Here is a 26,300-nt window from a genome sequence, read left to right as displayed (position 1 = left end):
CCTTCTTAAATAGACAAAGGGAATATCTAGTTTCGGTACAAGCCACCCACCGAGCCTGAGAGTCCTTGCCTTGGCCTTAATGTGCTTAAAGAGCTCATGTGTCAGTGCAAAGCCCCTTGCTGAAGCGATAAGTAGCTTGCTGCAAGATCCATCCTTTGCTCCAAAGAGGCTTCCTAAGCTTATAGTTGCTTTGTCAGATAAGCTTGTAAATGCCTTTAATAAGATAATGGCTCAGTTGTACACATAGAGCTTATGTGTTATGAACCTTGAAGCAAAAAAAAAAAAAAAGTTAGATTCATTTTCTGCTTCTCATGATTGCTTTCCCATTAAAAAAGAAACAACAATGCCAGCACAATTTCCATCTCTGTGTTCAGGGGGTAGCGGTGGTAGTGGCTGCAGAGTAAGCATGGCCACATATGTGTTGAAATATTGGGGAAACAGTGATCCATCTCTGAGGACTGTTTAAAACAAACACAACAAAATGATAAAAGGCTTTGCAAATTACAAGTGCCGGGTGAATGATCATTGGTAGAATATTCAGTTTGACTTTTATAATCAGCTGCCATCTGTCCTCTTCAGGGTGTCCTCTTGCCACGGGATACCAGGCTTTCTTTGCAAGAAGGAATGTTTGTTTAGCAAGATGGCTTGCGTCTGCCACAGCTTGGTTGCTTCGTTTCTGCCTTTAACTTCCTTTGATTTTTTTCCCAGGGCTTTGACCAAAAGGCAAAGGGGCAAACATAACGTACTGGAAAATGTAAGGCTCGTCACTAGCACTGTAGACAGATAACCCAGTCCAGAAAGGGGGGTTGGATGGAAGATATCCATATGGATCAGACACATCCTGTGCTAGCATTATTACTTTATTTTCATTTATGCCCTTACTTATTTGTAGATTTATAAACTAAAGGCACCTCCCCTTTTATTCATGGATTATGTTCCTGGGTACCGCATGTATACATGAAATTGCATACAGTGGGGAACACCATTTTAAAAGCCTGTAAACTCCCTCCAGCAAAATTCCACAAAATTCCACCAAACTCCACCACAATCACTCCCTCCCTACCTCCTTTCTCCAACTCCCAACTTTCCACAGGCCTCAAAGGTCAGTGCAGAGGCTTATGGGAGTACTAGCTGTTTCCCCGCCATTTCAGCAGTTTTCCCACTCTTTTCTGGCTTTCTTTGCCCTTTCCATGCCTTTCTGCAGTTTAAATTAATTTTTTATTTCCTGGTGCTGCACATATACGTGGTTGCACGAGTCAAAATTGCGTAAATGGGGAGACACCTGTACCTCACAACCAAAAGTGACCATAGTGGTGTATAATAAAGATAAAATAAACTACAACAAGATTACAGACTCAGTAAGCTAAAACAAATTATTTCTATTATTGCACAATTATTATTCCATAAAATGCCTGGGTCACACTTTAGGGGAAACCTTCTTAAATAAATAAAAAATGCATCGAAAGGTGCCTAAATATCCAGATGTTAGCACTTGCCTAATTTCAGTTGGTAACTGATTCCAGAGTACTGGAGCTTGTCTTCTAGTTCCTACTAAGTGCACCTCTGAGGCATGTGGTACTCTCAGCAGTGCTCTATCTGAAGAGAATAGTTATCAGGCAAGGATATACACACAGGACGAGGCAGTTCTTTTCTTCCATGATGGGATTCAAGATTCTCCCACCCAAGAACTGACCAAGATCTGCTCAGCTTCAACCAGCTTTCTTACTGCATCATGTTCAGTAGTGACATCGCTGTGGCTTACCAGGATGGGGTGATGGCAAGTACAGCACAGTTCAAATGGTAGAAACCAATCTGGTGATCCTGATGGTGTGTTTGCACCATGCCAGCCTTGCTGTTGCATTGCCCCTTCCCATCCCAGTAAGCTGCACTGATGTCAATCAATGGAGGTCAAGTGAGTGCCACTGCCCTGCTCCACCGACCATCACTGACCATATGCCTTCACATCATACCCCAAGGCTTTGTTGCTCATGAATAAGATCCTCACAGCTAGCTTAGTATTCACTCAAATGTTTGATCAGGCATCCATGTATATATGAGTAAGCTTATGATGCCCCTGTGGAGACCTTTGTAGTTTCCTCCTGGTTGAAAGTGATGAAAGGGGTAGGCAGGTGTTCCTTTCTGCTGTTGCGGGTCCTTGTGGACCTATGGACTTCATCACATACTTTCCTCTTTCTCCTTCATTTGCTTTATTTCCATCTTTGAGTGTGACTCATCTCAAGACATTTATGACTTGACTGCTTTTTCTGTCGTTTGTTTCCAGTGAAGGTACATCCAGAATAATTTCATGTGTGTGCACGCATGGCATAATTTAATTAAAAAAAAATCTTAGAAGGTAGTTGTGAAAAGAAAAACAGAAACGGAAACCTCCTCAATTATAAACACTAATTTGCATTCACCGACGATCCCTGTAGAAATATGAAAATACTGTTAAGATGATACCAGTGAATGGTTGTTTCTGAAAAGTGGCTGAAATGTTCACAGTGGTTCAAAATATTTGATATTATTCATGAATTCATTATTTCTGTTGTGTCTCATTGACCTTTCCAGTTTATATACAGCAATATAAATTGTGGGTGCAGTGCAGGCTACTCTACAACTGGAGCAGGGGCCAGCATAGATGCCAACTGGATTCCTTGTTCTGGTTTGACACCCTTTGTCCCACTATTGCCATGTTTTCAGTGGCAATTTTCTTCTGTTCTCTCTCTCTCTCTCTCTCTCTCTCTCTCTCTGTGTGTGTGTGTGTGTGTGTGTGTGTGTGTGATGGAGGCAGAATTGGAGAGAGAACAGCATACAGGAAATCGTGTCCAATCTTCTGCCTCCCTAATTTACGGCTAAGATATGCATGAAACAGTCTCAAAACTGATTAACTGCCTTGCATGAAATTTCCTTTGCTTTATTGAAAGCCCAGCTGTCAAGCTGAAGCATGATTTATTCCCATCAATCCTTCAGACTCCAATTCAACACACACACATACACACACACGAGAGAGAGAGAGAGAGAGAGAGAGAGAGAGAGAGAGAGAGAGATGGTTTTGTTGGCAGAATAACCGTGATGCTCAAGGACTGTTTGCATCCGTGTTGGACTTTCTTTCCCCTTCCTCAAAATCTAGTTGTTCATAGCATCAGAAACAAAAGATCCACAGAAAGCTGAGATCCAAAATTTCAGAACGTTTCTTTGGGGGAAAATCTGTCCATTTCTCATGTTCACTTGGCAGCTGTCTAGTGTGGAATCAATCACTCAGTTCTAGCCCATTATGTTCTGAGGGTTTCAGTTAAATGAATGAATAATTGTGGTCCCCACCCCCCAAGACTAAGTGCATTGGTCAGAAGAGTCACATTAGAGTGGGGCGGGAAAACCTTTGGCCTGTGTGTCCAGTTGGGATCCTAATTTGCCCTACACAGCCATTTCCCTAAAATCACACCCATCTGACTAATCTACCCCTGATGTCAAAAGACAGAATGTAGCACGTGGTAGTCTCATAATGTTTTCAAGGTAAGAAGAATTGCAAACTCCTGCAGTTCTTCCTCACAAAGATTTCACAGACGTTTTCACTGCCTACTCCTTTTTTATGGGCAGTTCCATCCCCAACATGAAAAGAATGGCTAAAGATATTGGCACAGCATTATTCTGAACCAACCAACGCTTCTAAACATTGATCCATTCTGGACATTACAAGGACTTATAAGGCTGTGCCCAGGTCTGGTTTCCCCTAAGAAGGGGTGCAGCTTTGCTGATGGGAGGGGCCAACCAGAGAGCAACATTCATAAGCCTATCACATGACTTCAAGGGGGGAGGGGAATGATTTGAACTAGAGATATCAAGAATCACTCAGCCGCTGCTCTACACCAGTTAGGTGATGCACCTTGTGAATGGCTCACATGTTTTGGGACCAATCCATACCACAATTTTTATTTAATCCAGGGCTGGAGTTCAATAAACCTTTGATTCCCCTTCCTCTTTGAAATAGACCATATTGGTCTATTGGCGAAGATCCTCCAAGTCTTGGTTGGGGTCAGTGGGTCTGAACACTTATCCTTTTCCTCAGTGCTTACAAAATTCTTATTTGCAATAAAAAGTGCCCCATTGTATCATTTTGCTTCTGGTTGTCTCAGTTCAGGGGTGCCTAACTTTCTTTGGAGTACGCTCTATCATTGGGCCCTGCCCAGCCATGTACTCCAGCTTCTTCAGGATGAGAGCACGAGCTGTAGAAATTGGACTATAGGGGCAGTTATATTTTTCTCTGACAGGTTCATCTTTTCTGAATAAGAATGTTAAAATAACTACAGACCAGTCTAGGTGAACTCTCTGTTCTTATATTCCACCCTCGCTGCTACATAAATATAGAAAACTTTTAATACCACCACCTAATAGGGGGAAAAACTCAACCGCTAACCTACCTCACAATATTGTTGCAAAAATAAAGAGAGCAGGGGAGAACAATATGCACAGCCTTGAGCTTCTGGGAGTAAAAGCAGGATGCAAATATATTTGGCTTTTCCAGACCATGTAAACAGAAATGAAATGCACAAAGTCACAGAAGCAGCCTCCTTCCTTCCTTGAACTGCAACCATCCTGATATCTAACAGCAAAATATTTCTAAAAATTTTTTGCCCACCATGTTGAACTGAAAAAGAAACAAGTCTGCACGTGAGTAGTTTTGGAATTCAGCAAGCACCCTATAACCTGAAATTCTGTAAGCTTGTTCATTGCTTAGCTAAACCAGGAGATGCTAACTTATGGCCCTCTGCATGTTGTTGGACTCCAACTTCCATCCTCCCAAGCCAACATGGCCCATGTCAGGTATGTCAGGAGTTGTAGTTCAACCGTATCTGGAGGGCCACAAGGTAGCCACACTTGCCTTACACTTTATACTGCAAATGTTTCCTCTGAACAAGTGGGAAGCCAAGAAGAGCCACATTAAGAATGGATATGCAGCTAAAGCTACAGACCCACAGCACCTTTGTTGCCCTTACATGAGAGCAATTATCAAGAAGAGGGCTACAGACTCTTAGCATTATTTAAAGTCTAAGGTTTTCTGAAGCTTTCTATCCTGTTGCCTCTGCTTTGATTCCCCAAAGTCCTCACTATTCCCTGTACAGCAATAACTCTTTCAACTCAAATTTATATACTGAATCGTGCTGAACCATTCTCTGTTGGGCCTCTTAGCTGGTTTCTGAGAGCAGCTTACAACACTGCATTTCATTTTACAATGTTGGAAATCTGAGATAAACCCCAGAGGCTACTATCTAGCAAAGCTTCTGGAACTCGTGATAAGTGGGAAATTGGTACTGGGTAATTTGGAATACAAACTCTCCCAGTTCAGAAAACCACAGCCCCAGACACAACAGGTGACTTCAAGTTCTGGTCCTGCTCAGAATAGGGTTCACCTATACAGAACAATTTACCACAGCAGACATCTCCAGTTGGGACTGTAGGGAAACGGGGATGAAATTTTCTGTGCGGAGAGGGTGGTGGCGTGGACAGGAGAATGTATTAGAAAGCTGTTCAACAATGGAATGGAGGCCCTCAGAAGGTGGTGGACCTTCATTGGAGGTTTTTAAGGAAAGGTTGGATGGCCATCTGTCAGGGGTGCTTTAGTTGTGATTTCTGCATTTCAGGGGCTTGGACTAGGTGATCCTCAGGATCCCTTCCAACTCTACAATTCTGTGATTCTGTTTATATGAAAGCTGCTTTTGAATGTATGCAGGTCCTCGGGGATATGGGGTTGTATCTGACTAAGTGGGCCCATTGGAATCAGGAGACTGAAGCTAGTCAGTACTCCCTGAAGTGGAGATACTCTCACTTGGAATTTGCTAGATACAACCCATGGCAGGGAGGGCTCTAAGGGGTGGGTGATCAGCAGAAATCAGACACTTTACCTTGCACCAATAGAAGTGCTCTCTGCTAACACAAAACCACACTAGATACAACACTATGTAAATAGAGACGTGTTTCAGAAATCGCTACCGAACCCTTAGTATTTTTGTTCCAAACTGTACAAACCTCCACTTCTAAGATTTGCAGTCTTAAATCAAATGTGTCACTCTTCTGAATCTTGAATTAATTAGCCATGGTACAAAAAAGGGTTTTTTTGTTTTTTAAATCATTACTTTAATTGCAAAATTGAGTATGTACTTGAAATGAAAGCATAACAACAGTACTGGTGAGATAATCAAGTTTTCTTTAACCTTTCATGATTTTAATGCATTCTGGAATAAAGTAGTATTTATAGCAGTGGTAGTTGATACACCCACTCTATAGAGCAAATTATTTTATAATGTTCTTTGCTAGTCATTACCATTAGTAGCTACTTTAGGATACAATTCCTGTTTACTTGGAATAAAGCCCCACTGAACTCAGTAGGGCTTACCTCTGGGTAGGCATGGAATCACTTACTATGATATCACTATTTTTTCACTCCTGACCAATATACTAGCATAATTTGAAGATATATACAACTCTTTGAGCCAAAAAATGGCAATTTTCTATTATCACAAAATACATTTTCAGTGGGCCAGAATTGTTTGGTGGACAATGCTAGACCATCAAAAAATCCCCCCCCCCCCGTATTGTGAATAACATTACAAGAATCTCCATAACTGTTCAGATCCAGAGGTATTTAAAATGGCAGCACCCATAATGTACTTTCAGCCACAGTTACTGCAGGGATCGGGGATTTGTGTCTCTCCAGATGTTGCCAAACTATAACTTCCATCACCCCTGACTATTGGCCATGTTGCCTGGGGTTGAATGGGAGTTGGAGTCCACACATTGCTATTTTTCTAGAAAAAGAGGTGCTGGAACTCATCATGCACACCTCTCTTGTTGTCCCATAATGGCAGTGGCGCCCACCTGAGATATGTGGGAACTGAGTTCCAGCTGGAAAAAAAAGCCCTGGAGTCCAGCAACATCTGGAGGGTCTCAGTTTCACCACTCTTGTTTAAATGAGCATACTAAGAAACAGTGTGGGTCAGATGAAAGAAATGAATGTTTCTTCACACTAACACCAGTAGCTGTTTCCTTTGATGTTGGGCTGTAGCCTATTGGTTTGGATTGTAGTAGTCAACATTTTCTGGTGCATAATCTGCTGACCAAGATGGGAGTTTCCACTGTTATGGGAAGAGGTACTGGGGGATTGTTTAAAACAGGCCAAAGAATAAGAATGAGAGAAGGCACAGGGTTAAAAAAAGGCTTTACCTTTACATTACCTAAATTATGGATTATCCTAGGCTGGTATTCTTGCTTTGAGTGAGGAGTGGCCAAGGGAAAAGAAACAACCTTTTCCAAAGGATTTTGTGTGCTACTGATTTACACTACAGTGCTACACCCCAGAGGCTGATATGGTACTATGTGGACATGCCTTCAGGCAAGGTGAAATACTCTGCTTTCCATCACAGGCAGCCTATGGCTCTTGAACTGGCAATACTAGCAGATTTCATTCAAAAAAAAGAGAGGCACACTGCGTGTGTCTTGAGAGTGCTTATGGAAAATGCTTTTTCATCTTAAGCATTCCAGCCTGAGATGGAGACATTCTAAAAAGCGCTGAAAGCTTTTCTTGCAAAACTTTGCACAATAGTAAAAAGTTTAGTGCTTTGAGAGTATAGAAACAGAAGTCGAAGTTACCCACTTGTAACAAAGCACTCTCTTCTTGGAAATGTTCCTCATCAGCAATGAACCTTTGGTCTTATGTAAGCCCAAGAGGCTACTTCTACTGCTTATCAAGGCAGCTGACAGCATCCTTGAATCAATAACGGGTTTGCACAAGTTTCTTTTCTGTAATGAACATTCTTAGAGGTAGCAAGAGATTGACAGATGTTCCTTTTGACCAGCTGCTGAGATTTGCTGTGACAGATGTGAGCCAGATAAAAGGCAGTTTGTTTAAGAAATGAAATGCAGGCAATCTGAACAATTTGGTTGTGACTTTCTTTTTTTATGAGTGCCTTATGTATTTCCATGTATGTTGAATAATAAAATAAACTTGCCAGCAAATGCAACTCACAATTTGCAGCCTAATTCAAATCTAGTATATTTGGAAACCATGCCAGATAATTCAGGTGGCGTTTACCACCAAGAATACATGCTTAGGATTACTGTATTATTATTATTATTATTATTATTATTATTATTATTATTATTATTATGTCATTTCTATACCACTTTGTAATTTTAAGGAAAAAATCTCAAAATGCTTTACAACACATTAAAACATAAAATAAAACAATCCAGAATGAAGCATTACTGGAGAAAGTCAAATATAAAGTATACATTCAAAGCAAAAGGAAACTAAAATATTATCTTGAACATTTCAAAACAAAACATTACTAAAGGAAATCAAATATAAAATGCACATTTTAAACAGCATAATTAACAAGAGAATAAAATATTATCATAAGCATGGACTATATCTGCTGCTGTTACAGCCAGCCCTGCCGATGGTGGTTCATGGTGGGCAACAACTGTGGAAGCTCAGGCATAATAATAATAATAATAATAATAATAATAATAATAATAATTTATTTATACCCCGCCCATCTGGCTGGGTTTCCCCAGCCACTCTGGGCAGCTCCCAACCAAATATGAAAAACACAGTACAGCATTAAACATTAAAAACTTCCCTAAACAGGGCTGCTTTCAGATGTCTTTTAAAAGTAAGATAGTTGCTTACTGCCTTGACATCTGATGGGAGGGTGTTCCACAGGGCAGGCGCCACTACCGAGAAGGCCCTCTGCCTGGTTCCCTGCAACCTCACTTCTCTCAGGGAGGGAACCGCCAGAAGGCCCTCGGTGCTGGACCTCAGTGTCCGGGTAGAACGATGGGGGTGGAGATGCTCCTTCAGGTATACAGAACCGAGGCCATTTAGGGCTTTAAAGCTCAGCACCAACACTTTGAATTGTGCTTGGAAACATACTTGGTCTACGCTAAGAGACAGCCAAGACGGTATATGGCCTCTTCAGCAATATCAGCCTTTTTAGCTGGAGTCGATCAGGGCACCACCCTCCTAGACCAGGTGAGAAAAGGCAGAGAGCAGGTCCTCCACGACTCACAGCCAAGAATGGTTTCTTAGGATTGCAGCTTAACAACCTCCTCCCATTCATGTTTACTTGGAATGAAGCTCCACCATGGTCAATGGGAGTTACCACAGGCTGCCTGGCCCATTTCGCCGCCTGAGGCAAAAATGGGAAGGTGCTGTCGTGTGTGCACTCAGTCCTTCCACAGTCTCACTTACTGGGTCTTCGGAAGGTTCTGTGCGATTTTTCAGGGCTCTCCAGTAGCTGCTGCAGCTGCTTCTCCTTGCTTCTTCAGTTTTGTGTGGGCAGTCCTGTGGATGCACCCCTTGGATTCCACTGCCTGAGGCATCTGTCTCAGTCTGCCACAGGGACAGACTGGCCCTGGGAGTTATTCTGAAGTAAGTGTGGAAAGGACTGCCAATGTAATCAGTGTAACTTAAATTAGTCATGACTAACACTATGCACAACTTATCAGGATGCACATTTTATTTAGGTCCTGACAGACTGTCCTATGTGGCTAGTAAGGTAGATGTGCTCCAGGCATTTATTTATTTAGAAAAGTATTTATATGCCACCATTTATATACTGAAACATCAGGATGGTGGACAGCAATAAGGTATCATTAAAAAGAGCACAGAAATGATTGGGCGGTCAAACAAGCTTCAAACAGCTGCATAGACACGTCAGCATAAAAAAAAAGTCTTCAAGAGACATCTGAAAGTGAAAAGTGAGGATGCCTTCTGAACCTCGGCTGGAAGAGTGTTCCACAGCATTGGGATTGCAGTGCTAAATGGTTGGCTGGTAGCCGAGGCCATTCGGGACTTTGTAACATGGGAGCAACTCACAGCACTTCTCTGGATGATCTCAGTGAAAGCACTGGGATATAAGGGTGCAGATGTACCATTTATCACTGGGGCAATGAGGAAGAAAGTATGTGTACATAATAAGGGATGGGAAAAGTACAGATTCCTTTATATTTTATGACATTCTTGCAACCAAAAGCCATCTTTATGGTAGATATGGCCCCTAGTGCTGAGGTTCTCATTCTCCTTAATTGCTTCGGGGTACTACAAACCATGAACTGACATTCTGAAGAAATCTATACTTTTATAGCTTTGTGGGCTAAATATCACATTGCTCCATTCACGATTTTGCACCATTTAGCAGGCAGAGCAGGAAGGCATATGTCCCTTTAGCATATCCTGCTGCATAGATTCGAAAATGGAAATCCACATGGAACAGAATGTTTGTTTGTTTATTACAGAGCTGAGGGCCATAAATGGCACAGATGCATTTTATAGTCCTTTCTGGTGTGTGGAATATGTCTGCTCCCCAAATGTCCAGATCGATTAATCCAAAGGGCATTTGCTCAGCTGTCACACTTTGAGCATTGCTTAAAGTTAAAAAGGTTAAATTAAAATTTATTATAACAGAAGGCCAAGGTAAACTATAAATCCTAATAAAAACAAAACAGACTTTTCTCTTTATAATGAAAAACTGTGTGATATCTTAGCTGTATAATGAATTTCTAGAACTGTGCATTTCTTCATTTAGAGGTCACAGTAGTATCGCCATGAGACTTAATCTAGTACTGTAGCAAATTTTTCAGGAGCAAGAGTAGAAATTGCAAAAGCATGGAAACCTTTGATTGAATAACTATTTCTAATGACATGGGAAATCACCAAACCAATAACATTAACCCAGAGGACAGAATAATGAAATGATGTTGAAGTAATGATTTAATTGGATTATTTGCTAGAATATTCATTGCATTATAATAGATAACACTGAAGTATTTTTCCTCTGGCACTGCAATCCTATACTACTTACCTGGGAGTAAGTTCAATTGAACCTAATGGGACATACTTCTGAGCAGACCTACATGCTGTAGTATTGCACTGTGTTTTCAAAATTTAGGCTGCAATGCTGAACATACTTAATAGGGAGTAAGACCCACTGAGCAGAGTAGTGACTTACTTAAACATCCACAGTATATTTCTCTGTATTCTGTGTATGAGAGCATAAGTGTGTGCATCGAATCTGCAGATTTGTGGGTTCAAATATTTCCAGATTTTTAAAATTTTTTAATGCAATTTATTTCATTGTTTAATCCTTAGAAATCAATGCGACTTCTTGTGTTCTGCAGTTAATTGTATTGTACAATAAATAAATAAATAAATAAATAAATAAATAAATAAATAGTGGAGAAGAAGCAAATGAAGTGAAGAAGACAACCCATCTCTACATGAGCAGAACCATTTCCATTGGGGAGGATCAGCATAGAGCAAAAAGGGACCCCATTCCCTCCCTAAGAGCCAGTGTGGTGTAGTGGTTAAGAGCGGTAGTCTCGTAGTCTGGGAAACTGGGTTCGCGTCTCCGCTCCCCCACATGCAGCTGCTGGGTGACCTTGGGCCAGTCACACTTCTTTGAAGTCTCTCAGCCCCACTCACCTCACAGAGTGTTTGTTGTGGGGGAGGAAGGGAAAGGAGAATGTTAGCCGCTTTGAAACTCCTTCGGGTAGTGATAAAGCGGGATATCAAATCCAAACTCCTCTTCTTCTTCTAAGTGGCCCTTGGCACGCGTACACACACACACACACACGTTGCATGGAATTGTGTTATCTTGTGTGTGCTTCCTGTGTACTTATCTAACCATAGTTTTCCTGCCTGGGGGCCCAAGTCCACAAATTACTTAAGGTCAGGGTTGCAGTGCATGCACACAAAGGGGAGAGGATGCCACTTGATGGGCCATGCCTAGATTTCATAGTTTCATATTGGTAGTCTGGCACTGGATAACATTTCATCTCAATTTCGTTTGGAATAATAGAATTGTATTGTTGGAAGGGACCAAGAGGGTCATCTAGTCCAACCGCCTACCATGCAGGAATCTTTTGCCCAATGACCCTGAGATTAAGAGTCTCATGCTGCAACGGCTGAGCTGGTATAATTGCTTAATTTTTTAAAATAAAAAGCATGCAAATGTAATTAAGCATTGGACAATATCTGACAATACTAAACCTGCAACAGGTGCAGCAGCTGCATCCGGTGTGTGTCTGAGATGTTTGGAGAACATCTTCCGGGTATACATCTGATGGGGATTGCAATAACCAACTTCAAATTGGAATTTAATTGGTGGCTCTGCCTCATTTAATTGGGAGGGGGCGGGGGAAGTGAGCAACCTTGAAGGACAGGCTTGAGGGAGTCAAAATGGGAAATAGTCCAAGAAGGGATGTGGAGGGAATCAAGTCTGGCTGGCAGGTTTAGCAGAGCTGTGCCTGGGTTAAGGATAGGCAAATTTGTCAGTTTGTTTTCATTTTCCAATCTTAAACTCTTTTCTCTATTTCCAAATCAAATTGAGAATTATTATTATTTTTTCAAGTTCTCATGAAAATTTTGTAACAATGCATTTTTATATGCAACTTTTCTTAACATACACGTTTTGTCAAAGCAATTTCCTTCATATGCATTTTCAATGTTATTTTCAATAATGTTGGTATCCATCTGTCTTGAGTGACAATGGAGTGTGCCTCCTAGGGTGAAGTCAAACTGCTGGAGAATCACTGTGGTTGCAGAGTCTGGTAACTCATAACTGCTGCCTCCTGCATTGCTTTTGCTGCAATAGCAGCACCAAAGTGACCTCTCTGGTAGTGTGTGTGGAGATCCTGGGCTACCCAGACAACAAGACTCCCCTCTTAGCCTTGCTGATGTGGTCCAAAGGAAAGGAGAGCAATACATTTGGCACCAGCTTAGCTGCAGGAGTTGCCAGAAAGAGGCATACAAGGTGCCATCCAACCGTCTTAGGGACTGCACTCTGGATTTGTGTAGGGTTTACTCTGTATCCTTTTCTTCCCTGTATGTCATACCTGGGACCTTATTTGATACAGCAGGCAGAGAAAGCTGGGAAGGCAGGACTGGGAAAAGAATCCGTGGATTCGGCCATGGCCCTTCCCACATCAAGATATTTAAAGGTACAGCATGGATGTCTAACTTGCACCTTGTCTGCCCAATCTGAACAATGCAGGGCAAGCGGATTGAAAGGTCAACCAGCTGGGCAAATAGGCATACTGATGAAGAAAGCTCTTAGAGAAGGGGGGTGCATTTTGAAGCTCTCCAAAAGTTAATTTGACAAGGCTGCCAGCAGCTACTCCTACCCCTGGCTCCTTTTGCCGGGAGAGAACATGCTAGCATTGGTTACTTTTGTTAGAAGCAGATTGGAACTGAAGTTCCTCAAAGTACACTCCTTGTATTTATTCAAAAATTCCAGTCAGCCTTTCCTTTTATTTCCTTGACAGAACATCTTATTTCCATTAGGAAGCTAATGGGGTTTAAGAACATACTTGTCAGGGTCATTTAGTTCCATTTTATGTAACTCAACATCAGTTCCTTCATTCAACACCCTCGCCCCTTTTTGTCGTCTCGGTATGGTGGAAATATTGCCTGGCTTATTCAGTGTAACCTTGTTTGCTTCATGTTTATCCTGTTTGTGTACCGAGTTCAGAGTGGAAGCAGAAGCTCCCATTGGTTTTTACAAACTCCTGGCTCTGGGGTGTGATTAATCCAATGTGTAGACTGCTTTTCACCTGGTGTGAACTCTAGAGGGTTTTTTAATCCTCATTTACCCGACAAACATTTTTTTCCTGCTGATTATTGTGCCTATAACTGGAAGTACTTTTTGGTATGTGACACTTGGCACTGTGGAAAATGGTAACATATATGTCCTACTTCCCCCAAGGAAAAGTGCTTTCAAGATTTATGTCTTTGTATAATGTGCTATGAAATTGTTAGACTAACCCTAATGGCCAATTTTATGTGCTGCTCATATTACCATAATCTGAAGGGCAATTAGCTGACTGTCATTAATAGAGGTCTGTGCCAACTGCAAAATTCCTTGGGACCTAAGGGGGAGTCTCATGTTCTGGAATCTTTTGATTGGCTCAAAACACAATATTGATTGTCATATTTTCTCTTGCTTACTGGAAGTTGAAATATAAATAAACCACAGCATCAAGCATTCATTTGCACTATAATGCTAGATATCTTAAATCACGGCATATGGGCACTGTCAGGAAGGGAGGGTGCCAGTTGGGTGGAAAAAATGATCTACACTTCCCATGTAGCCAGAATATTAATACACCCTTCTAAGCAGTATTGTGCATGGTTTATCCTCTATGTATTCCAAAATATCTGTGTATTCTGTGCTCAGGTATCTTTACTGCATCACAGGTGGCGCTGTGGTCTAAAGCACTGAGCCTCTTGGGCTTGCTGATCGGAAGGTTGGCAGTTCGAATCCGCTCGACCGTGGTGAGCCTCCACTGCTCCATCCCAGCTTCTGCCAGCCTAACAGTTCGAAAGCACACCAGTGCAAGTAAATGGGTACCGCTGCAGTGGGAAGCTCCCCACCCCCAAACAGCAACAAAAAAATGAAGCTGAAAATGCTTCACTCAGTTTACAAGACCTCTCCTTGCTGTGCAAACCTGTTCTTTTTAAGTTTGATGTCTGTTAGATGGAAGGGGGTAAACTACAAATTATTCTGGTTTACATTTTAATTGGAGCTGGAGAAGGAGCCTTTCAGTGCTTACCTCTTATTTAGAGCAACCATTACAAACCTTGGCTGGATCTACACATATAAAAAACAACAATGCTAAGGGGGGAAACGTATATAGCGCTTGATGCAATTTTCCATTGACTGCTGTACAGCACCCCCTGGTGTCACATTTTTATAATGTTGTAACTTACCAGTACAATTAGTCCCTTGTGAACTGGGTCTGAACCTGGTTAGTTTAAGTGCGTGTCATGTGCCCCTCAGTTTTGCCAGACTCTAGCATGGTCTGGTGGCCAGATGGACCAGGAAGAGGAGCAGATTGGGGGCTGAATGGCTGGTACCAAGGGATGGAGGATGAAGGTCCTCTCCTTTTGGTTCTAGATGTGACTCAGAGCTGCTGGTTCTTCCCCCTGCCCTTCCGACAGAGCCTCCTCAGAGAGCAAGGGCAACTTCAAAAAGACATAGGGAAGGGCTTAGCAAGAGGAGATGGCAGTGGATATGGAGGTAGAGGGACAGGACACAATCTTGTTGCCAAAACCTAGGTGCTATATTCATAGGTGAGATCATTTGCATCTGCCCAGATAGAGCGCAGATCAACAGACTTATAGGGCAAGAGAGTTCCGTGAGTGAGCTTTGCCTGCTTCATATTTAAAAGCTTGGTGGGAGGGGCATATCAGCTGCTGGGACATCTTTGTAGCTCCTATTTGGTTATGAACCTCTTACCTTGCTCATGGAATCTGGACCTTGTGATCTCTTCCTTGCCTACACACGACAGTCATTGTGTTTTGGTTTGGGAACTTGACAACATGAGGCACTTGCACTTACTTTCAGCATTATGTCCAAAGCTAGGCACAGTTATTCACTCTTTCTAGGAACTCATGGGAAACTGTTGTTATTGTTGTGTGGATGGGTGGATGCTAGATTAAGCCCTCTTAACACCATAAAGGTAAAGGTATCCCTGCCCGTACGGGCCAGTCGTGTCCGACTCTAGGGTTGTGCGCCCATCTCACTTAAGAGGCCGGGGGCCAGCGCTGTCTGGAGACACTTCCGGGTCACGTGGCCAGCGTGACGAAGCTGCTCTGGCGAGCCAGCACCAGCGCAGCTCACAGAAACGCCGTTTACCTTCCCGCTATAAAGCGGTCCCTATTTATCTACTTGCACTTAGGGGTGCTTTCGAACTGCTAGGTGGGCAGGAGCTGGGACCGAAAGACGGGAGCTCACCCCACCGCGGGGATTCAAACCGCCGACCATGCGATCGGCAAGCCCTAGGCGCTGAGGTTTTACCCACAGCGCCACCCACGTCCCCTTAACACCATACTATAGTTCTTTTAGCTGTTTGGGGACGGGGGACCACGATTGTTTTCTATGCAGTTGTGCTCTGAAACACCTAATTCTGCATATGCATCACTTAGGTATAGCTTTATAGGCTGTTTGTATAAGAACCAGGCCACAGAATTCTCAGGTGAAAGGAAAATCAATCTTAAGATGGAGGTGCAGGATTCTTGAAAACCATGTAGCTGACATCATTAATACTTACAATCAAATAATTACACAAACACACACCCAAAACAGCTGCCCAGAGAAAAACTAAGCAAACACTAACATTACTCTTCTGAAGGGGAACCAAATGCTGACAGCTTTGGAAGGTGTATATTCCATTTTATGGTAGGTTGGAGAGGCTGACGAGAAGAACATTTGTTATTTGATGAGTTTTGACATGCTTCAGAATGTAGCAAAGGGATGTTTCTGCTGGGGAGGGTGCCTTTTTAAAAATGGAAATACTATATTCATGACGAGAGTTTTGTAACAGATGTCAAGTATAGTGAAGAGAAGTATAATTAACTTCCTTTTATTGGCATGGCAGAGGTTTTTGGGGGGTGGGGTGGGGGAGTAAGACGCACACACATTCTTTACTGAGTTTCTTTTTGCCAGAACAGTGTAGATTTCTGCAAATCTGTGCTTGGGAAACTACTGAAAGGTGCGATGATGCTTGATCAGTACATGGGCAGCAGGGGTTTGGGGGGAGGTTGCTCTGTTAGAAGCTTACTTGCTCCAATATAGCCCCCCTCCTCCCGCCTATGCTGCTTTGATGCCCAATTGCTGCTGCTTTCTGTGTATGCTTCATCACAGCCAGAAATTTCGTTTTCAAGGCAAGCCCTCCTGGGGCTCATGTTGATGCATTCAGTGACCAGCTCCACATGGTGATTAGGCTTGTCAGCTCTCTCTCTTTGGTCTGAAGTTTCATGATATCAGCCTCCTTTTCGGAGTCTCCAGAGGAAGGAATAAAATCTCAGAATAAGGAATCATAATAGAATGGGCAGGCTGCTTTATTCTTGGCTTGATTTCTGTTATTACCTCTGCCTCCATATCCATTGAACTCCACCCCTGAGGTCCGTCCCTCTGGCCTTTCGGCGGGCATCTTCTGCTCTCACTATGTGACACTAAGCGCCATCTTTGTCCTACTAGGCTCTCTATACTAGCCCTTGTGAACTGCCAGGCACAGCCATATCTCTTTGACCTGCTCTAACTCTTTGGCCTGGTGGAAATGAGAAAATAGAGGCCTAAGCTGATAGAGTGAACTGTGGCACTGCAGGCTGCAAATGGCATGTGTTTATGTTTGTCGCCTTTTGCATATGCTCCTACATAGAAAGTTCAGTATTAACCAAGAGCTGTTAATTCAGTGAAGGTTGTTATAGAAGGGAACATTTTTTAAAATCCCCACCTCTAGCTCAAAAGTGATAGAAAATACTTTCTGTAGAACCAGAGAGAGGGTCCTGTATTGTAGCACCCTGCTTGTGGTTAATGCTTAGCTGGAATGAAATATTCAACGCAGCAATAGAGAAATTAAAATAATAATTTATTTGTCACACAAATAAATGAGAGACACAGTGGTATATGGTTACCAAAGCTCTGCCCTTTCAGCCCTGATGGCCAGCACTTATATTCCCTCAGCCCAGCCCCCTTGCTCCTCCTTTGGCTGCCTCTGTCCAATCAGCCTGGTTGAAATTCCTATTTGCTGTTTGCTAGAACCAATCATAAAAGATACACCCATTTCCTATTACCTTTTATGGGAGACAGAGAGCTATATTTTCTTCTATTTATAAATGGCAAATAAGTAGTCATATATCTTACATTTACCTCGACCAGGCACCTTAATTACCAGATAACCTTTGGCCCCTCTTGCCCTATTCCCTGCAAAACAGATGGCTAATGGTTCTAATTTTATCTTAAACAGAGATCTTGGGTTCATCTCCTCACACACCATCTATGAAAGATCTCCTTCTTTGGAGGTCTTTAAGCAGAGACTCGACAACCATATGTCAGGAGTGCTCTGATGGTGTTTCCTGCTCGGCAGGGGTTTGGACTCGATGGCCCTTGTGGTCTCTTCCAACTTTATGATTCTATGATTCTATGAAATAAGAATCTAACATAAGAATCTAACATTTCTTACTTTCTAAATCCTTTGCATAATTACATTTAAGCCAATATATTTCATAACATATATAGTTTTTTAGAAGAAAGGGAACTTAGTAAAAGCTAAGCTAAATTCTAAGTTCTCTAAAACTTCAAAGCAGTTTCAGAGAGCTGCTTTGCCTAGTCCAGCTGCTGTTTCTATTTGCCCTTTTAACCTTATGAAAATGTGGCTCAAGTTTCTAATGGGAGGCACAATAATTCTTACTATTTACCAACTCTTAATTGTGTTTTGCAACTTGATTATTCTGTAATTTGTATGGTCAGTGTGATCTTTTGCTCCTAGCCTGTAATTTCCTTTTACAACCCTGAGGCACTGCTATAGATCAGGGGGGCCCTTGATCAAGAAGATAAACAGCTGCCAGAGTATGGTTTCTGCCTGGCATGAGAGATACAAACATTTACAAATATATATTTTTTTAAGCTCATTTTAAAATACAAATCTTGATCAGATGCCTCAGTATTATTCCGTCACCACCTCCTCCTACAGGAGTAGTCCAGGCCTTCAGATATAATGAACCTTAGACTTTGCAATCTAACTGGCCTGACTGCAATCCAATGGCCTGACTTCGTGTAAGGTATGTTTCTATGTACATCAATCTGCCCAATCAGGGTTTTGATTTTCCCCCAGCTGAAACTCAGTTCTGGCACCTCTCAAGTGGGCATCATTGCCATTATAAGAAAACAAGGGAAGTGTTCATGGTGAGTTCCGGCACCTCTTTTTCTAGAAAAATAGCACTCCAATAAATGCTCCAGCCACAGGACACTGGATTTTAAGATGAAGCGGTGAGGCCTATTTCATCCATGCATAGCAATTACACCCAAGCAAATCCGTAATTGTTCTGAAGTGATTTTGTAAGCCTATCCAAGTGAGCTGTATAGCTGTTACTCTGAAGTAAGCCCCATTGTGTTTGACCCAGTGGTACTGCCCATGAAGGAAGTATGCATAGGATTGCTGCAGATGTGCCTGTCTGTTACACAAAGTAATACCCTTCTCAGAATGTGTGTTCTGATGTTCAGCCCAGACACTTTGGGCTGAGGTATTGTTTGGGTTTTTTGTTAAGTGTGTGTTGTTTGCTGTTGGTTTTTTGTATCTTTATTCTAGAGTTTGCAGTTATTCATGTGGAAATTGTCCAGATCGGTTTTGTATTTTTTTAATGTTTGATTTATTATATATGCCTACTTTTTATGTTTTAGTTATGTGTTTTTTCATGTTGTAAGGAGCCTTGACCATGGTTTGAACTGTGGGAAGGCAACAGACAAATAAAAGTATGTGTGCATGTATGCAGTGCTTTTTTTCAGGAGGGATGACACGCAGGGGTATGCATACCCCTAAACATTTTGTGAATCTTTGTACATTTGTCCATTTACTGTATTCAGTAAATTTACTGTATTTTACTGTATTCAGTAAATTTACTGTATTTTGTCCATTTACTGTGTTTCTGGAGTCACTACGGAACAAGCAAGAAATGCATTATTCTGGGCTACCAAAGGGGGCGATAGAGCACCTTGTAAAGAAGGTGCTGGAAGGCTGAACTAAAGTTGCTACAAAGAGAAAATGGTGGTTGTGTGTATTTTTCTTTGTTTGTGTGTTGCTCTCTGCTGCACAATCTTTATATTTGTAAGTAAAACAGATGATATTAGGAACAGGACAAGTCACCAATATGCTTTCCTCAGAGCAAAATGCAAATGCGCCCTGTGATTTCTGACGATCAGGGAGAATGAATCTCTCTCTCTCATTCATGTGCGCGCACGCACACACACACACACAGAGAGAGAGAGAGAGAGAGAGAGAGAGAGCGCACTATTTTAGGTTATCCACATTTTATCTTCTTTAAAGCAGCTCTTCAACTTTTCCAGAAAGTTCCTGCTGTGCACACATTCCTGGCTCAGCAGGGCCAGGCTCATTAGCAGGTTTCTGTTTGCCGAGAAGTGTCATTACCAGGGGCTCAAGCAGCAAGTTCAGCAACAACATGTTGGTTGAAGAGGAGAAAAGGAAAAAGCCACAACACCCTCACTTGGTAGAGGAAGCAAATCCTACTCTTAAGACAGGTGACTTATAAGGCTGCTGTAAGGCCAAACAAATATGCTCAAGGGAGTCACAAGCCCTTAACTGAGAGTAATCATTATTTGTTTGCTTCAACAGTTCCTTAATTATATTTCGAATTTCTAGTTCACTATTTCATATGAAATAGCAAAAAATGGGGTAATAGAAGATCTTGTTTTTGTATAATCTTGGTATTTTTGTAGGAAGCTTCCTTGCTTTTTTTCTGGAGGGGACCCCTAAATATTTTGTGAATCTAGGTTTGGCCTCATTGAGGGGCTGTATTTCAATATGAGTAGGAAAATGAGAGTACCCATAAACATTTTTTTTAGGAAAAAAAGCACTGGGAAGCTTTAAATTGATCAAAGGACTAGCCATTTTCAGTGTTAGTGCTGAGGCCTGAAACAGCCAACACTATAATAAAGGAGAATGCCGTTGTTAATTGGCAGCATGGCTTTCCTTCAGATGAGGAAATCCCTATGGTTTTCCAGAGCTTACTTCCTCTTATTAATGGCCTCACATGCAGAATAAAAACTTCAACTGCATATTTCTTCTGCTCATAAATAAACAATTCTTGTTTTCCCAAGAGTGTACCCCTATTTTACAATATTGATCCAGTGTCAGAAACACTAGATGAGAGGAATGCAGGTCTGCAAAGATGTCAGTCCAAAAGTGCAAATCAGTGCTGAATTGACCTGCACCAAGACACAATGGCTTCCATCTGGTTTAGAGGAGCCCAGTCTCCAATCATGTATGATGGGATTAAAAATGCCATTGGCCCAATTGTTCCTCATGATGTCCCCTAAAAAGTCATAGGATATTAACAGCAGTGAGCAGCTATCATCATGGGTGAAACACACTCCCTTCTTTTCTGGCGAAAGAAACATCTGCCAGGCAGTACTCAACAGACACTTTATTTATTTATTTAACTTATGATACCCCCTCATAAAATCACTTCTCTGAGTGTTGTACAAAAAGAAGAGAAAGATACAATAAAATATTTAGGAATGATTGGCAGACAGGAGCTCAAAGCACAACTCCTAGCACAAGAGCTGAGGCAAGCCAGTGGCTCTTCGGGGCAGGAAAATGTGTACTGAAGGAATGACATTTTAATGAAGGGTAGAGATAGTTGAGGAATTGATCCTTGTAACTTTTGATACAAGCTGGGTGGACCATGCTAACACCTGTCATTCAGAATTTAGCCTGCAATCCTAACCCCACCCAGTTACCATGGAAACTCAATAGGACTTACTTCTGAGTAGACATGGTTAGGCTTGCACTGTTCGTTATCCATGCTTTCTGAATGTTTCAAGGTTTGAAGGAAATTGGGATTGTTCAAGATCCTTTGCTTGCAACATTTTTGTTAAATGTTTTTTTTTAGAACTTGAGCTTTCTCCTAACCAATTACTTGTTGAAATTCTGCAACAAAATTGAGGAGGGAGAAGAGGCAGCTCATTAGAGAGCTTAAAATGGAAACATTATGGTTTGGGAATTATTTTAGTGAAGTACCATTGTCTGTTTGTGGTCACCCTTCAGGAGCATACAAGAACAGGGTGGTGCAACATTGGGCTCCCATGATTTGCCGGCGGTATAAAACTTCCAGATTGGCCAGGCCTGGTATAAATGTCTTGAGCCTGGCCTTCTTCTCTTGCCTAATTGCAATAGTTTCTGTATGCTTCACTCTAGCTCTCAACTTCCATAGCGGAACCCAGCTAATGCTGAGTGTCCTGCTGACTGCTATCATAAAGTCTCCCTACGATTGCATCACAGGTTCTGTTGAAATGTCAGCTGCAGCTTAAGTTGTATAGTATGTTGGGTGGTATTCAACCAAATAGTTGTGCTAGTACAAGGATATTTGCCATTAGCACAATAGGATTTACCCCTCCTACCCTCCATGTGTGCCACATGTCATCTCCAAATGTTCTCTAGAGGGTTGGTGGAGGCGCTCAGAACAGATTTATGGGTTGCATGGTAGGGGAGATGGGGGAGTATATTCACTCTTGCATGGACATAATTTTCTTCTTAGCACTACTCATTCTTTTGCCTGAGTATGTCATATAACTTCCAAATAAGAAAATAATCCTGCATCAAAGAATAACAGCCATCTAATTATAGATTTTTTTTTGTTCACCCTTCCTAGAAATTGAAAAGTTCCAGAGTTCTGATGAGAAAAAGGAGGATGAAGAGAAAAAATACCTTGATGTCATCAGCAACAAAAATATAAAGCTGTCAGAAAGAGTATTGATTCCTGTCAAACAGTATCCAAAGGTATTGTAATACCTATATAATATAAGACAGACTGTGCTATTTTGATAGATGATTGTGGTTATGGTTATAATTAAATGCTGTGCTCAAAGTGCTAACTCAGGGCAGTATAAAAAAAGAATTAAAATGTATTCATGCCTCTTTATTGTTTCTAATAAGTGTTGGATCAATATTTCAGATTGGATTTTGAGGGAATACACATTGAGTTCAGACCAACTCCATTAAATTCAATAGGAGTTTTGACTTCGACTACAACTCAGGGTGGATTGTACCCCTTTACTGTCCTCCCACCCCCCACATCTCTATCTCTTGGCTACCTTTACTCATCATGTAAGGAGTTGATGGTGCTGGCATTGGTCCAGCCAAAAGGCTATGGCATGGCTAGGAGGAGGAGCTGGCAAGTGAGGAAGTACTGGGCAGGCTGTGGCACTGAGGCCCACATGAAAGTGGCCCAGGTTTTACTGGTGGGTCCTGGTTCACTGTTTGAAAAGCACTGGTTGAAAGGGAAATAAGAAACTTACTAGACACTCCTCTGAAAAATCCTCTCATATGATAATTTGGTTTCTTCCCACTTACTTGCCTTGATGTAAAGAAAAATTTACATCTCAAAGGAAGCTAGTATTATTTTGAGCAAATTTGGAAGGTGCCACTTCTGCAAACCAAAATTCCTCAACACAGATCTGCATAACAAAGATCCAGGCAGGAGGTAGTAATGTGTGTGTGTGTGTGTGTGTGTGTGTGTGTGTGTGTGTGTATGATGAAGTAAAGGAATGCTGCTTTCCCCTGTGCGGCCTTGTATTTTACACAAATAGTTGTTGTCCTGGCAGTATTCAAACTGAAATGGTAAACACCCCCATTTATCTCTAGTGCAATTTTTCCTGCTGATTTATTGTCACATGGTATTTGGCCTCACTATTAGCTTTGATTACACTCTCCACTTTTCACTTTATTCTTTCATCAGCAATAGCAATAAATTACAGTGGGTAAAAAAGCATATCGACCCAAATGAGAGGTATGTATAAAAAAAGAGAGAGAAGGAGAGGTGCATTGATTCCAAGATGGCATTTACCTCCTGAATTGTGAATATAAAATTGATGTAAAATAATCATCAAAATGGTAAAAGGCACTAGAAATAGGCATTGCTAGAGGACGGCTTGTTATTGCCTTGTTAGGATGTTGCACTGTTCCTAAATTGGTAATGTTCTATAGCATCACTGCTTCTCTGCCCTGTGCCTGTTTTGGGAATCAAAGGTGCTACTGGCAGCACATCCCATATTTTTCATATAACACCAGTCATGGGACAGTATACAAATATTCTTAATAATTCATTATGATTATGTTTATTAAATTTCTATATTGCCCTTCAACCAAAGAGCACAGGGAGGTTTACAATATAAAAACACAACACATAACAGCAGCAAACAAAAACAATACCCCTCCCACAGTTTAAAAGGCCATGGATTGTTTACCGGTAATTAACCAAAGGCCTGGGGGAAGAGGGATGTTTTTGCCTGGTGACTAAAGATACATAACAAAGATATCAGTGGGGCCTCCTGGGGGAGAGCATTCCACAAGCAGGGAGCCACCACAGAAAAGGCCTTTTCTCATGTTGGCACCCTACGGACCTCTCATGGAGGAGACATATGAAGAAGGGCCGCAGATGATGAAGGAGCAACCTATCTACAGCAACTTTCTCCTTTTGTGCTATAGAAAGATTTCCTCTCCTATTGCCCTTGCAAATAGCAAAGCACATGCACATAATTAAATGCAAGGATTTCCGTGTACTCAGTTACCAAAGAAGTGGTGTTCCGTTCAAGTGGCCTGGAAGGTTATGACAGTTAAATCCTAACCATTTCTACTAAGTAGTGAGACCTATTGAATTGAATGAGTCTTAGGAATTAGGATTGTGGCCTAAACTGAGAGTGAAGAGTTCAGAATCCTGAGACCTCTTACATTCAACAGATATGTGTTTATTACATTTTGTCTCCTGCGTCTCTTTCATCACAATACTGAAGGCGAAATAATAATCAGAATGTGGTTTTGGGTGGAAGGAGCATCGGCTTTCTCATTTCTTAGCTTCCAAATCCATGTAAAGAATAATCACATCATATATCTGATTTAAAACTCTGGATTTTACTGTCCGTGTTCTGTCATTCCAGAGCAGCTCAGCTAGTGATGGTGCTGAATCCCCACCACCACCCCATCATTTCTTCTCTTTTAGATGTCTCTTCTCTCTAATCCTCTGACAGTCAGGATTTCACAGCACTTGCTTAAATGTGTTTTATTAAAGTATTTTTTCATGTGTAACAAAAGTACATTCAGCATCTCTGTTTTCAAATCATAGAGTCCTTCATGCAAATCAGTTGCATTCAGTTTGAGACATGATTGTTATGGGTAATATGTGGCTGAGGGGGAAAGAGAAGTGGGGGAGGGAGTGAGGAGGAGACAGAAATGGGGGGAGACAATAAACTTTCATTCTCTTTCATAATATATGAGCGGAGCTTTTGAGGCACATTTATCACCCCCTGGAAGTGCATTTGGAATGCTTTGTAAGCTTAGGAGCGTTTTTAAGTGAGTCTTTGTGAAGAGAAAAATAGGCAGTGGTAACATCATAGGTTTGGCTTTGGGAGATTGGATGTGCCAAGGAAAGAGAAGTCCTGCTGTCAGAATTTAGTGCAGCTAGCCAGGCTTGCATTGCAAGCTTTCTGTTGTCGACCATTAAATAAGGCCCTTGCTGAACTGTGCAGAAGCTACAGTTTGTTTTCATCTGTCAGTCAGCCTTGGCAAGATTCCAGGCAATCAGAAACGAATTAAGAATAATTCTATTAAAAATTTTAAAAGAGAGGAAAGTACTGGTGTTAGCAACCCACCTTTTGAAGTGTTTCTCAAAAGACTGTATACGTAGGACATTGACAGCTTGTCTCCTTGATCAGCTTGATCAGTCAATGGTGGTTGTTTACCATGGCAGATCATTCTTGTCTCCAGATTAATTTCACTGTACTGTTGCTTTGTTAGGCATTATTAAATTTGGTTGCTATTTTTAGTTGGATAGGGCCATGTTACCCCACCATTCCTCTTTGCTGTGTCATGGATATTACTAAAAACCCACCTGTATTTTGCTCCTAAGGGAGGCTCTGCATAGTTGGCAGCAAGGGAACATTTGCTTTCAAAGTTGGCCCTGACACTTTCTTTCCAGTGTATATTTGGCTTCCCTTTCTATTGCATTTTGTAGTACTAAGAATCCGCCACATCCTTTTGCTGCATTGTTTTCCCCTTGCTCAACAAAGATCAGACAAATAAAGAGATAATTTCATTATATACTATGGTTTGAAAGCAACATGGGCAGTTTGTCACAAGCTCTGTAATTATAAACACTGGCTTATTCCAACCAACCATCCCCAATTCTTCAAGGAAAAATGCATTTTCACTGTTCCTTTGTTGCAGGTGGGAAGTTGAGGATGACAAAAAACAAAACAAAAAACATTTTGTCAAAAGAACTCTTCCAGGTTCCCCACCCCAGACCAAAAATGAGAGAGAATAACCTTGGGTTTTTTTAGTTATTCCTGGGAGTTCATGAAATGAAGGAGACCCAAAGCCCCTTCCCCATCTTCTTCTTTGTCACTCCAAGAGAAACCGCAATGGGCCCTTCTCTGACCTGAATATTTTTCTGATCCAGAGAAGGGCTAAGCCTGGGCATTTGAGGCAGTGTTTTAAGAACCCTGGGAATTCATATGGAAGCTGGACCCAGATAAACCTAATGTCAGTCCATTGGTTGAACTCTCAATCTATGCTCAGATATGGTAAAATATCCTCAGTATGGCACTAAAACAATCATTAGTCATATATTTCATGTATGCAGTTGCATTCAAGGGTCTCTGTGTTGTGCTGTGCGCAATGGATGGGATGAAGCAATCTCTTGTGGTGCTCTTGAAGGAGTTAAATATCCTCAG

General features: G+C 41.6%; 1 protein-coding gene across 2 annotated transcripts in view; it reads left to right on the top strand.

Moving 5' to 3' along the window:
* KHDRBS2 (KH RNA binding domain containing, signal transduction associated 2) overlaps nt 1-26,300 on the top strand; it is a 350,797-nt gene that overhangs the window by 58,388 nt on the left and 266,109 nt on the right. For both annotated transcript variants that reach the window (XM_053381150.1, XM_053381151.1), the window contains exon 2: nt 22,226-22,353. In XM_053381150.1, coding sequence (XP_053237125.1) covers nt 22,226-22,353 — 128 coding nt within the window. The remainder of the gene's footprint in view (nt 1-22,225; nt 22,354-26,300) is intronic.

This window comes from Podarcis raffonei, chromosome 3 (genome assembly GCF_027172205.1).
Source record: "Podarcis raffonei isolate rPodRaf1 chromosome 3, rPodRaf1.pri, whole genome shotgun sequence".
Classification (NCBI taxonomy): domain Eukaryota; kingdom Metazoa; phylum Chordata; class Lepidosauria; order Squamata; family Lacertidae; genus Podarcis; species Podarcis raffonei.
This window is presented reverse-complemented; position numbering and strand designations above follow the sequence as displayed.